The 13,588-nt window shown below is 46.9% G+C and overlaps 1 protein-coding gene across 27 annotated transcripts in view; it reads right to left on the bottom strand.

Moving 5' to 3' along the window:
• LOC6734657 (PDZ and LIM domain protein Zasp) overlaps positions 1 to 13,588 on the bottom strand; it is a 54,757-nt gene that overhangs the window by 8,597 nt on the left and 32,572 nt on the right. For 5 of the 27 annotated variants that reach the window (XM_039292066.2, XM_039292065.2, XM_039292068.2 and 2 more), the window contains exons 3-11: positions 12,069 to 12,220; positions 11,842 to 11,998; positions 10,563 to 10,696; positions 9,812 to 9,906; positions 8,108 to 8,495; positions 7,177 to 7,371; positions 5,998 to 6,106; positions 3,223 to 4,314; positions 2,625 to 2,775 (exon numbers count right to left, since the gene is read on the bottom strand). In XM_039292066.2, coding sequence (XP_039148000.1) covers positions 2,625 to 2,775; positions 3,223 to 4,314; positions 5,998 to 6,106; positions 7,177 to 7,371; positions 8,108 to 8,495; positions 9,812 to 9,906; positions 10,563 to 10,696; positions 11,842 to 11,998; positions 12,069 to 12,220 — 2,473 coding nt within the window. Of the gene's footprint in view, positions 1 to 1,860; positions 2,068 to 2,624; positions 2,776 to 3,222; positions 4,315 to 4,588; positions 4,885 to 5,997; positions 6,107 to 7,176; positions 7,372 to 8,107; positions 8,496 to 8,883; positions 9,568 to 9,811; positions 9,907 to 10,562; positions 10,697 to 11,841; positions 11,999 to 12,068; positions 12,221 to 13,588 lie in introns of those variants that run through there. The other 22 variants (XM_016181881.3, XM_016181875.3, XM_016181879.3 and 19 more) reach the window with 13 other exon arrangements.

Below are 13,588 nucleotides of genomic sequence, written 5' to 3' on the forward strand. Positions count from 1 at the left end.
GGCCCGGCCCGGGACAATAGTTCCGCCCGATCACAGAAATTAGATGGTGAAAGTGCCCTCGATAAATCCTCGCACTGACGAATGCCAACCATTTGATGTATGGCCCCTTGGCACGCTTCAATATGCGGCCGCTCTCGCCAAGAAAAGTGCGCAAAATTCCTGTGTGAAACTGAGGCGGATGCTTGTTCGTATAATAATGGCTGGTAATTTATCTGCTTTCGTTTACATTTCCCGCTCCGTGTGGGAAAAGCTGCCTGTGCTGCGTGCTGGCATTTGTGCAAGGCAAACATTTGTTTGCCAGCACATTTCTTGTTTTTTTATTTCCTTTGCCCCCCTTTCCAACCAATTGGCAACTGGATTTGCTCATATGCCGCCACTCGATTTTTTGGGGGTGGAGCAGACAAACGAAACCCTAAACCGAAAACCCCAAATGATTTCTGCGGTTGTGCGTGATTTTCGCCTTGATTAGGAGATTGATTCCTGGCCAAATGAAGATTTATGTGTGCAGAGGGAGCCTTCGCAGTTCGCGTCCCTTGCTAATTGCATTTTTAATTGCTTAACGAATACGCGGCACTGGCAAAAATTGGCCCATAAATTGGGAGTGCGATTGCTGGCGCGGCCATATTTGTTGTTAATTCATTTCCGTTATGACAGCCAGCATGGCAGCACGGTAATTGATAAACAAACAAACAAACAAACAGACAAACACGGAGCTGCAAGGATATACATATGTGCAGTTGGCGAAGAAAAAATACCAGAAATTGCCGCGAGAGATCCCAAAGTGTTCTTGTTAAAGCCGCAGAATCACAGTGAGCAAGAAAGTCAAACGCACAATATAAAAGTAGGGAATTAAAATTGGATAGTAAATATTAATAAACCAAAACTGACTTTTTGATATTTAGAATCTTTATGGTACTTCAATCCAATATTTGGCATTGATTTCCATGATCTTCCAGCCTTAATTTGACTTTTTGGCCATTTACTTTTACCACCCACTGTGTGCGACCTTCTTCATTTCGCTGGGATATTTGCGCTGCATTTAAAGCCCTATCCTGTTGAAAAGGAGCGGAGGAGGCGACCACAATGGCAACAGCCACGCAGGCTGAGGCAGGAATTGCAGCGGCAACCAAATACATTTTATATCATTTATTTCTGTGAACATGAATGGGTCCCGTTTCGTTGCAATGGCAACGCGTTACGTATACGCAGCGTATCGCTTTGGTTTGCTTTCATTCGGTTTGGTTTTTCGGATCGGTTTGGTTTGGTTGGTTTGGGGTTTTGTTGGGTTGGGTTGGGTCGGGTTGGGTTTCTCCACCCAGCTGCACCCGCGTTTACCCCCCTTCCCTTCGATTTCGCATCTGCATTCGCAGTTCGCCTTTCAGCACTTTCGACTGGCACACGGAAGTGGAAGATGGCAATCGCATTGGCATTGAAACCGCCGATAGCACCGCCCCCGCCCCACCGACATTTTCCGACCCGCGGTTACATCGGCCATTGTCAGTTTTAATTTCCCGTCTGGGCCCCATAATAATGATAAACACATTTTAAAATGCTGCCCCACCTATTGATTGAGTTTGTCAACAAAATGTTTCCATTATTAATGCATTCGCTCGGGGGTCGAGATGTCGTATAATCGGACCTGCTAATGAAATTCATTTGTGTGCTTCAACCTGAATGGGCTTATATGGGCTTTATGCGGGCATGTGATATGGCAGAACTCTTTAAAGCAGCAACTTTCGGATGATATCGTACGAGTACGAGTACTCAACAAGTGAGTTAATCTACGGCAGTGAATTTCAAACTAGAACTTTTGGCTGCGAGGCAAGGCGATTTGCTTGTTGCATTTCGGCTGCATTTTACCTCGGTACACATTATTATTGTTGTAGGTGCTATAGTTGTTGTTATTGTAGCTGTTGCTGCTGCTATAGTTGTTGGTGTTGGAGGTGATGTAGGGGGACTGACTCGGGGTGCTATAATTAGATCCCATGGGGTAAGAGTTCCTATACTGCTGCTTCTGTTGATTGTTGTATTGCTGCTGCTGTTGTTGTTGGTACCTTACATTACGACCTACATATGTACACAGCACAGAGAAATCGGTATATATACACGGGCAGCACACAATATATATATATGCTTAGAGCAGGGTGTAGAGTAACCTAAGCTATGCTAAATGTTTTATGCAGCCACATTTGCCAAATAGTTTTCATTTAGTTGCTCACGTGGGCGGGGTATAACGAGCAGAAAATGGTTTTAGTAAATTTTGCCACAAGCATCTCGATAATTTCGATCATCTGAGGACTGTTGTTGGTTAGTTCTTTTCGTTTTGGTCCACGGCTTTACGGTTAAGTCATGTGCAATTTATTTCGATAAATAAACGTATTTAGATATATATATAAAACTCATTTTGGTTACAAAACAGAAATCCGGTTAATACTATACAACAATCGATCGACTGCCTCGTCTATCACTCATATATTCTCAGGCTAACAACAAAAGGAACTAAATAGCGGGCTATATCAGGTGGTCGGTATATGGTACAAAGATATGGTACAAAATCCCAATTGGCTTAAGCGACTAGACCCATTCACCTTCTGACAGACAGCCGTCGTCATCATCATCCTTACCTTGTTGGCCCACATTGCTGCGGGGCAGGGTGGCGTAGGGGTTTTGGCCACCGGGAGCGGGACGCGGCGACTGCTGTTGCTGCTGCGGCGGATACGACACCGGCGACTTGGGAGCGGCGGCACCGAACGGACGAGCATAGCCCTGGTTCACCTTTGGATGGGAAAAATTGGAAGTGGGATATTAGTCGGTGCTCTCTTTAAAAGACACTAACTTCGATTTCATTCGGGGCTAACACATTACAACACTTAACACGGGTCAATTAGTTTTTCTGGGCCTGATCTGAGCGAGCTGCGGCGCGAGCTGAGCGGAGCAGAGTGCGAAGTACTTACGTTTTGGACTAGTCGATGGTCATTCAATTGGGGCAAGGTCAGTGAGCAGCAGGGTTGTGTGAAAAACATATGCAAAATGTCTTAGCCACTACATATTTATGAAAAAAAATATATATGCTACAAATCTGGTCTAATTTTTACATTTCTAAATTGATTTTATATGCTGCATTGATTTAGGTTAACGAAGTTATCATTTAAATCGAACTCCTCCCTGTTGCTCATTGACCTCGACCTTGGGCCCATTGGGGTGCGGAGTGGGATGGTTTACCTTGTAGCTGGGGCACGCCCCCTTTCCGGGAGGCTGCACGCTGCGGATGACGTTGCCGGTGAGCGTGACGTACTCAAAGGGCTGATCGCCCCCGCCGGCGGTGGGTGGCTGTGGTGGTGGTGGGGCAAACGCCACCGAATCGGCGCTAATTTGGCCATAAATCGAAGAGGGCTCATCTGCCACGTAGGCCGACATATTGTCTGATGATGATGCTGTTGCAGCTGGGCTATCTGTTGCTGTTGCTGCTTGGGGTGTTGCTGCTGCAGTTGCTGCTGTTGCAGCGGATGGCGCTACCGTTGCTACTGTTGCTGTTGCTTGAGAGCTTGCAACCTGATGTGGGTTAAATTTCAATTGATTAGCAAGTGTCGCCGTTAGCGCTGCCACAAGCGGCTGTTGCTGGTGTTGTTGGTGTGGCAGGTGTTGTTGGGGTGTGCTTGTTGCCGCCACTGCAAATGGCTTGGCCGTGTTGTTGTGTTTCAGTGAGGGTGCTGTTGTCGCTGTCGTGTGCTGTGTGGTGTTGTGGTGGTGTTGCTGCTGCAGCTTGTTGGAGTACTCTTTCAGCAGCTGGTTGTACGCATTGGGGCTCTTGTTCTGCGTATTCATGTCGTTCTCGTTCTGCGCAGCCTGCAGCCTGTAATTCGTCACGGACTGAGCCTGCGGAGGAGGTGGTGGCGGCGGGGAGGGCGGCGTCATGGTGTAATTATCACCCTGGCCAGCGCCAGGAGCAGCCAATGCCACCTCCAGTGACGTGGAGGAGCCGGATGTCTGGCGCGAGTGCAGGGGCGAACCGAAGCGATCCAGGGACAGAGTTGAGGAGTAACTCTGCTGGCTCTGGCCCACGCCGCTCCCGCTTCCACTCCCACTGCCGCTGCCGCCCACTCCCGAGGAGGACGAGCCACTGGAAATGGATGACAGGCTGCTGTGGGTGCGAGTGTGCTCCAGCTTCTGCTGCTGCTGCGGCTGCTGGATGGTGGACATGTGTGGCTCCGGGAGGACTGGCTGATGCTGCTGCTGCTCCGCCTCGTACTGCAGCAGCTGGGTGGGCGAGGGGGGCGGTGGCAGGGGCAACTCCTGGCTGCTCTCAGACTCAGGCTGAATGGGTTAATGCGGGCAGGCGGGGGGTTAACAAAGGCGGTTAATTAAAATGCGCGAGCGTTGCAAGTGGAGCACAACCTACGGCTGATGAACTAAAACCCCAGTGCGTATACTTTATTCTGTGTGTGTGTTTCTGTTGGTGGTGGTGTTCTAAAAATGGCTAATAGGTCAAGGTCAATGGGCGGGCTAAATAAAAGCATCACTCCCATAGGGGAATGCTGAAAATAAAGAGCCATATTCCTTGGTTAATCCACTCGAGTGATTATGCAACCTTTGCAAATCCGAATCGCTAGAAGTGTGTTCTTCTGCTGAAGTCACTGAAATAGAGTCGTTTCACTTGATTCGCTAATCGTCGATCGTTGGAGTGCTGTACGCAAACCGATTTCTGGACACTTTCCGCGGGCACCGCGATCCCTTCTCCGTTGTCCGCTCGCTGCGGACACAGTTACGGACACTTCGCGGACACGGACACGGACACGCACACAGACTCCGTTGCTGGGAACGAGATGCGCACTGAGCACAGGGCGCAAAGAAACTGCGGCCACGGCGGCCAAAAAGCTGCCAACGCGCTGCAGCTGTGTGTTTTTTATAGATGGCCAAAAGGCAAAAAATAAAATAAATAGCCGCGAACGAATGAGTAAAAAGCAGCGCTTGGCATATATATTTAGCTTCTAGCAGCCATTGCACATTTTCGCGAAATGCGCTGGCCGCGGCAAAAACAGAAAAATAGTACACTATTTATACCGCCGCGCAATCAATCTGGCCATGTCGATCGGATTGATACGCCCGTCCGTGCCAAGGGGGAAGTCTTCAATCTCTCAATGAAAACACACCCATCCCGATTTCCAAGCCCTTGATCTGCTCACCCAATCAGCCGTAGGTCGATCCAACAAACATAAACACAAAATCCATGCAAGGCAAGCAGAGGACTCACGCAAAAATACAGAGAAACTAAATGGAAACACAGGCAAACACACAGATAAACAAGGAAAATGGCATGCCAACGTGTCGAATCAGTTTAAATGAATTAACCATTTGATCAATAATACTTGAGAACAACAGTTGATAAGGCATGTGCAAATTATGCTCTTGATGTTTTAAAATAATTTACCAAAATAACTACACATAGTTTTGCTCTCTGCCAGCAAATGCATACAACTTTTGCGTTTTCATTTGATCGCTTTGTGGGCAGGAAAAGTGGAAAAGTGCGGAACGGCAGCCAAAGAAAACAGTAAACAAGAAGCGTTTCTTGATAAAATTGCACGAGATGCTTGAACTTCTTTGCTGGCAAAAACTTTTTGCATTATATTGCATTTTTCTCTGCCGCCCCCTTTCCGTTCTGCAGATGATTTTTAACATTTTAGCATATGTCGGATGCTGGCGCTTCCGGCGAAATGTGCTGAGTTTAAGCAAACATTTTTCCTAGCAATATGATAGAATTGAATGTTGCAAAAGGAGATTCAGGTGGAAGGTGGTTGGGGGTCGGGGGTTGGGGAATACCCTCTGAATATTTTCCTTCGACCCCGTGCTCTTGCCTTCTGATTGTGTGTTTGGCTGTGTCTCTATCTCGATACAACTGTGTTTTCCGGCGAGTGTCTGACATTGTTTTAGCCACGGCAGGGAACACTTAACACTTGACAGGTGGGACTTATGATGCCACCTGGCGGAATCTGTACTTACCGGTGCCGGAGCAGGGGTGGAGTTTCCATTGGAGTAGCCGTTCGAGTTGCCACCGTATCCGTGCGAGTTCAAGGCCGACGAGATGGTGGAGGCACTCAGCTTGGTGTTGCTGCACGAGAGCAATGGAAAATAATAGAAAGGTTAGAATATATCTTAGACAAGTGCCACATAAATCAGATTTGCCAGCGGTAATTGGCTGTCACCAGCCACTCGCCTAATTGGCCCCCTAGTGCCTAGACCTTTAATTTGGTTTGGCCAACGACATTGTTTTAAATTAAGCAAACAGCCACCAAAAACCACCCGAAACCCGAAACAAATTCCAAATGCCAAATGCAAATTGCAACTGTCACTGGTCGTTTGTGCATTTTTGACACACCAGCAATATCGCACACCCTCCTCAGGCGTTTTTCCCACATATGTTATGTATGTGTGTTCATATTACAACCTACAACCCCAATCGATTGCTGGGAAAGTGGGGAAAGCGATTTCCCAACTCGTTTGCCGTCGTTTTAGTTGGCATGCAAAGTATGCGGCACACACATATGTTGCCAATTCATTTATTAAAAATTTGCGGCACAGCCGATGACACGTCAGCAGAGCAATCAGTGTCGCCTCTTTCATTTCCAAAAGCGGCGATTGGCCAGCCAAAAATAAAACAAGGCAATGAAAACGCCTGGATAGTTGAAACCGAAGAAGTAATGCCCTTCGTACCCATAGAACTTTGTAAGGGTCTTCAGCTTTGAAAATCTAATGGATGTTCTAATGAAAAACTAACTATAAATCTACCAAGTATTTATCTATGGATGTGCAACTAATGTAATCTAGCTCATTATGTATATTATGCCCCCTTAGTGATCCAAGACGTTAGGAAAATATAGGAATGTTTTAATACCAACTTTAGCTATCTACATCTTTCAATCAAAAATATCTCTTTAAAGAGTATTTCCCATTGTAAATACTCTCTGTTGAGCATGGGCGATTTTTCGTCGCCGTCATGTCAGTTGTATTTTGGCATATGCGAATACGCTGAATTTATTTATATTTCATTTTCATGTGAGCCAGGACCTTCTACCCGCCCCGCCCACTTCACCTATCCCGCCACCGACCAATTGGCCGTGTAAAGTCGCATGCCACAATAAAAAATCTGATAAAATATTGGGCATAACTCCGATCACTTACGGCTTGATGGGAACGGGGACGTAGCCCTCGGTGCCGGTGGGGGGATTGTTGATGGCGGCCTGTTTGGCGTGGATGTCGCAGTAGAGCTTGTTGTTGAAGTTGTAGTAGCCCTGGTTCTTCAGCGAGGTGCCACACGTGGCACACTTGAAGCACTCCACGTGCAGGTTCTTATCCTTGATGCGCACGAAAACGCCACTAAAAAAAATGGTGTGGAAAAATTGGGATTATTAGCGGGAGTTGCAGAATGATGTGGGTTCGAGAAGCTCTTCATAGGTCAATGATGGTCTTATTTCCTCCAATGAAAGTACACACAATGATTCGTTTTATTTATCAAGAAAAAAAAGGTATCCTTTCACTCATGTCAAGTATTATCGCCATGAAGATAGTTACTATTGTTACTGATAGTTTGACTACTTAATGTTTCCACATCAATCCCATAGAAGAGCCCCTCAAATGCAGACACTGAACTCGATGATTGATCGAAAAGCACTTGATTACTGGATTACTACTGATAGAGTTCTCTGTGCATTTGTGTGTGTACATCGTAACAGTCCCCAAAGGCAATCAGTTAGCCGTGTTGCAGGTAATGCGAGAAATATGTAAAAAGCTATAATGCATTATTGAGTTAAGCTCCCGAACGGCGAGCCAATTAAATTGGCATACAAATTAATACAAATGATGGTTCCCATGGATCTGGTCTGGATCATGAGCTTTATTCCTGGCTGCTGCGGGAGCTGAAGCTGCAACTGAGGCTGGAGCCCAGGTGTTGTTTGGGTATATTGCGTGAATGGCAAACAATTGACTTCGCCGCCGTGAGTTCGTGGAATAAATGCGAATTAAAATGCAGACACAAGGGGTGGGGATGCGGGGTTGGATTTGCAACAGCAGACGCATGAATTATCATTGAACGGCGAACAACGCATATCCTTACACAATGCCCACGCCGCACAGCTGGCAGGCCGGATGTCCGCTGGCGGCCAATGGACGTGGTCGTCCATCCTGGTCGGTGGCCAGTGCCGCCGCTGCCGCCTCCATTTCGGCCTTGTACTCGGGCCCCTGGAGGCCGGGGCAGATGGGCAGCACAATGATGCGCGGATCGGGCTGCTCCTGCTGATCCTGTCTGGCCTGCTCCTCGTTATCCTTCGGGGCCACCGGCAAGCTGGGCCTGTGTGACGCCTCCGGCGCCAGTGTATTTGCTTGCAATGGTACACCAATCCGCTCATCCTGCTGAGGCTGCTGGTGGTGCAGTGGAGTGCGTCGCTCGTTGCCGCCGATTGCGTGGCTCTGTGTCCAGTAAAAGTTGGCGGGACTGTGTGGTTCTACGCAATCAGCCGGGCATCATTATTTCGATTGAAGCGGAAAAGCTCAGTGAGTTATTTGGTTTAATCATGTGCAACAACCTGCCTAAAGTCTGCCCCAGGAAACTGAACCCTCTAGGCACCCCACTAATTGCTGGGAATCAGTTAATAATGCAAAAGCATCGCGGTTTTGCTTGCTGTTAGTCAATGTGCATACACAAATGCTAGTTACACACACACACACAAAAGAGAGGGTATTAAATGGGTCTCATAAGGTGATATCTTGAAAGAATTCCATCTACGAAAGATCTGCTAGATCTTGGAATACCGTCATATATCATCCCATCAGTTTAGTTCAATACTCTGTATTCTTTTCACAAGGTAGTGATATCCAATCGGAGGCACTTACGTAATGAGGCGCTCGCATTCGGTGCAAATGTTCTGGCCAGTTGGGAGTCCGCCGGTGCTCGGGGGCTTGGGGGAGTTCACGGGGGCGCTGACATGGCGAGTGGTGCTCGATTGCTGTTGTTGTTGTTGCTGGTGATAGTGTTGCTGGTGTTGGTTGTATTGCTGTTGTGGCTGTTGCTGTTGTTGCAGTTGCTGTGGTGCATCATGCTCGTAGTGGCTATTGCCGAATGCTGTTGTTGTTGTGTGTGTTGGTGTGGGCCGTGTTGACGATAGTTGTTTGTATTGGTGCGTATGGAAAACAGTTTAAATACAAACATGAGTTAGACAGAAAGATAGACAGAAGTTGGATTTGCAATGGGTGTGTCTTTGGGTTTTCTTTAGCAGTCAATGGAAGACAGAAATGAGCTGGCAAGACACAAAATTAGAGCTCATGCTTTAATCGAAACTAATCAGATAACTAAGCTACATGACCCCTGCTATTGATCAACTACATAGGGATGGCCCATACAAAACCTATTGTTCCTCACTAAAAATAATACTTTATTATCTACGACTTAATCCGTGCAGGTGACTTTGAAATTGTTGGTTAATATAAATATATATATATTTATAGACATGACTGTGTGTGGGCACTAGAAATGTGTCTTCACATAGAGAAAACGAAAGTCCATCTCCTTCTGCTGGTCTGATGGGTTAAACGACAAAAAACAGAACAATTTAGTTACATTGGATTCGTGTCTCGCACGTAAGATCACCCATTTCAAGGTCCCTGCTGGGCGTTTTAAAAAAATCATTGGCTAGCATCTGGCAGACTGCCCGCCCTTCTCGCCCTGCCCCCTGCTAATCACCCCACACATCGCTCACGAACGGATTGGCACCGTCGTTCAGGATGAGCAGCAGGCGGGCCAGCTCATAGTTGGCGTCATTACCTGGAGTGGACTGGCCGGTCTCCTCCTCGCGCAGGAACTTCAGCACCTCGGAGCGATCGCCCTGGTATTCCTTCTCGTTCTTCTTGAAGTTGACGCTGAAAGCAGAGGAAATTTATTAAACTTCTATTAAGAATGCTCAGGATGGAACAGCAACAAAAAGGACCAGAATCTCAGAGCAAGCAAAGTGAGCTTTAACGATTGGGATAAAAACACGAAACGCAGGAGTAAATGAAACCAAGAGCCCTTGAGCTCAGCGTGTAGCATACTTTCAGGCATGCACACAGCGCAGCCCGAAAGTATGCTCCACTAAGTGAGTGAGTGGCGGCAACAAGATTGTTACGCATCCGCCGCGTTGGCCAGCAATCCCCCAAAGAAATTAAGCGCTAAAGGCGCGGGCCACGGTCCCACGCGTGCGTTTTGGCCCGCAAAAGTCGACAACTGGCACAAGCCGAAGCACTTGGCCCGACTTCTGCAGCAACGGCTATCATTTGCCAAATTGCACTCTCCGTTTCCACCGGCCTGCGGTTCCTCGCACGCTCGCTCTGCTTTCTGCTTTCTCAGTCTGCTAAATTTGTTGTTTCTGTTTTTTTTTTTTCGTCTTCTTCAGCGGTTCGGCGCAAAGCAGAGCAGGGAAAGAACACTTTTAAGTAAAACTTTTCCTGATATTTTGCACTGTCACGGCTGCGGCCCAGACAATTGTTTGTTGCCTTTTGCCCAGCTTTTCGCCCAGACTTTTCCCGGAAAAACTTACCCGAGCACACCGCCAGCCAAAACCTCCGCCTGGGCCGAGAGTGTTTCCGCAATAGATTCATCGCTGTAAATGCCAACCGGGGTGTTGTATTGTTTATTGACAATGCTCTTCACGCCGCCATCGCCGCCGTTGGACTGAAAAACAAGTGTGAGTTGTAGGAAATACATGAGGCTCAGAAAGTGTGAAATGAGCAAAGTTACTGGTGAAATGAATGAACAGGACAAGCGGAGTCCGCCCACGCACTTATTGTAATTGGAAGGTCCTAACTGAAATAGTACCTGACTAATTAAATTTCAAAATATCAATGGTGCATTCGCACTAAAAGAATCAATTATCAGCATATTGTCTTTGGTTGGAATACATTTCTATGCCAGATTGAGTTGTGCACCCGTTTGCCTCGGAACTTGAATAATGAAATATGTGTGTGAAAAGGAACTTTAATACAACACCATGTTTTATCGCCATTGGTGTTTGCAGTATCTCCGTACCATTTCAACTATGATCATTCACATGGTCCTAAATCAAATTAAGTTGCTATGCTTTCCATAATATTGTTCCTGAAACTTGGCACATAAAATGATCCCAAATCAATTTCATGTCCGTTGTCATTGGCTGGAGCTATTATTATACAAATTCATAACAATAAAATATACGTAAATGTATGCATATCACACACACACACACAGACGCACCAAAAGAGACATTACTATGCATGGCATGGCATAGATACAGATGCGTGGGTGTGTGAGTGGCTATGTGTGTGTGAGAGAGACCTTTTGCACATTAATTCTTGCCAGGCAAATAATCCTAGCACTCATATTCATTACTCATTCTGACACTTTTCAAAACTACGCACAAACAAACTGAGCGTCAGACAGACAGACATCGTATAAATGCAAATGTTGTCAACTCATACTGAGCGTTTGGGGGTTCGGGATTCGGGGTGAACGGGTCTACGGGTCTACGGGATTTTTGGGTTAGGGGTTAGAGATCCCAGCCCAACAACCGAAAATGAAATGAATGAATATGAAAAGCCACAGACAGACAACAAAATAAACGCAAAGTGTGAGGCGTGTGTGGGGTGTGGAGTGCGGAGTGCGGCCAGTCAAGGACTAACTATCAACATCATTGGTCATCATCAGGACGTCAGCATCAGCTGGGCCACTAAAACTTTCCGCATTCCCAACTTTGGGCTGCCAGTTTATGAATTTTATAAATGATGTGGTGCGAGGACGGGCATGGGGCTATACTCTGCGTGATTGCAAATTAGTACACTCACGAAGGGACGGGCCGCGTTGTTGTAGCCACAGCCGATGTGCTGGCTGTCCTGTTGTTTGTGAGCCAGAGAGGTCTTCGTCACCGTCTGCAGATACGGCGAGTTGGGCTGCGGCACATTGCCAGTCGGTGTCACATGCGGCCGCCAGGTGGAGCCACCGCTAAAGGATCACAAGCAAAATAACGATAATATTGAGCAGTTTGTTTTGGCAAATGGTTCCATCTACTTACCGCTGCACTGTGATGACAAAGTTGTTGCCGGAGCGCACCACAATGTCCTGGGCATCCTTGTGACGCAGATTGAAGACATCCACGTCATTGATCTTGACCACCGCATCGCCGGGCTGGAGGCCAGCCTGCTCGGACAAGCTGCCGGCGTTCACCTGGAAAAAATCAGAGAAAAACAAGACCGGTTAGTAACCATTACTGAACTCAACATCGATTTGCCATGGCCATAACTCACTACCCTGAAAATGCCTAGTTGGCCGAACTGGGCTTAAAATTTATTATGCTGCAACTGCAAAAATTATGAGCGGCACTCCGAGTTCCAAACTCGCGCTGACTTTAGCCGACTACATACATATATCCATCGAAACATGCAGATAAAGATATATACATATATATGCATATTTCTGTGTTTTTTGTGGCCCGCAACTGTTGGCCAAAGTTTAGTTTTATAGGCGCTGCTTTGTGTGCGTTTTGGGCGTTTGTTTTCATCATTTATTTATTTCCGAATATATGCATGTTTTCGGGCACTTCGACGTCCACGGGGAAATCGTGCGGGAAAATGCCATAAATTTGCACGATTAAAATCGTAAAAGTTACGCCGGAGATTCTTCTATATGGCCAGCGGCTGTGTGGGCGGCACTGACGCATACAGCCGTCAGAGAATTTTCAAATTTCAAACTTAAAATTGAAATGGCAGGCAGTGACTCAAGCACGGAGGGTTTCGAATAACTAGTCATTTCCAAGTTTTGTTTGTGGAAACAGTGCTCGTAAATGTATATAAATTACAGAAAATGGATTGTAATGTGTATGTTTTTAGACAAATTGTAATTACAGCCCTTGCTGAACATTTATTATTGCTACGGTTTAGCTTCTCAGCTCCATTTAAACTCAGCCTTCGATGGGCAAATATAAAGCCGCTTAGTATGAAAGTCACTTGGCCTGTCAATGTCGCTTCATCAGCCAAACTAACCAACTAAGCACACACTCAATCCCTGGCACACATAGATACACTCATCAGGCTAAAGTCCACAACCACAAAATACAGCCACAGAGGAGCGCGGAGGGCGGGGCTCCACTGCTCCTGTTGCTCCACTCGGGGTCTAGGCCAAAAGCTTGGGGGGACCTGATGCGAAAGGAGGTCCGAACGGGGGCTCAGGTGTGCCCCAAAATTATACGCGCCATGCACGTATCCACTTTGGCAAATTGTCTGTTTATCAGACAACTGGCAGGCCCAGTCAGTCAGTGCTCGCCAGCCCCCTGAAAGCCTGCTACCCCCTTGAAAACCCCCATGAAAACCCCCCTTTCGACTGTGGTCGGTTTATATTTGCACAAAACGGGCGACGCTCGTGCAAAAACAAACACAAACAGAGACACTCGCACACAGATACGCCGCATCGGTGTGTGTGTGAGCATAAATATTTCATTGGCGCACTCACCAAGCGAGACACCTAAATTTTGTAATATTTACAAAGTTGCCAAAAAAACGCCGAACCTCACCCCGAAACCGAATCGAATGGAATCGA

The sequence above is a fragment of the Drosophila simulans genome, chromosome 2R, assembly GCF_016746395.2.
Source record: "Drosophila simulans strain w501 chromosome 2R, Prin_Dsim_3.1, whole genome shotgun sequence".
Taxonomy (NCBI): Eukaryota; Metazoa; Arthropoda; class Insecta; order Diptera; family Drosophilidae; genus Drosophila; species Drosophila simulans.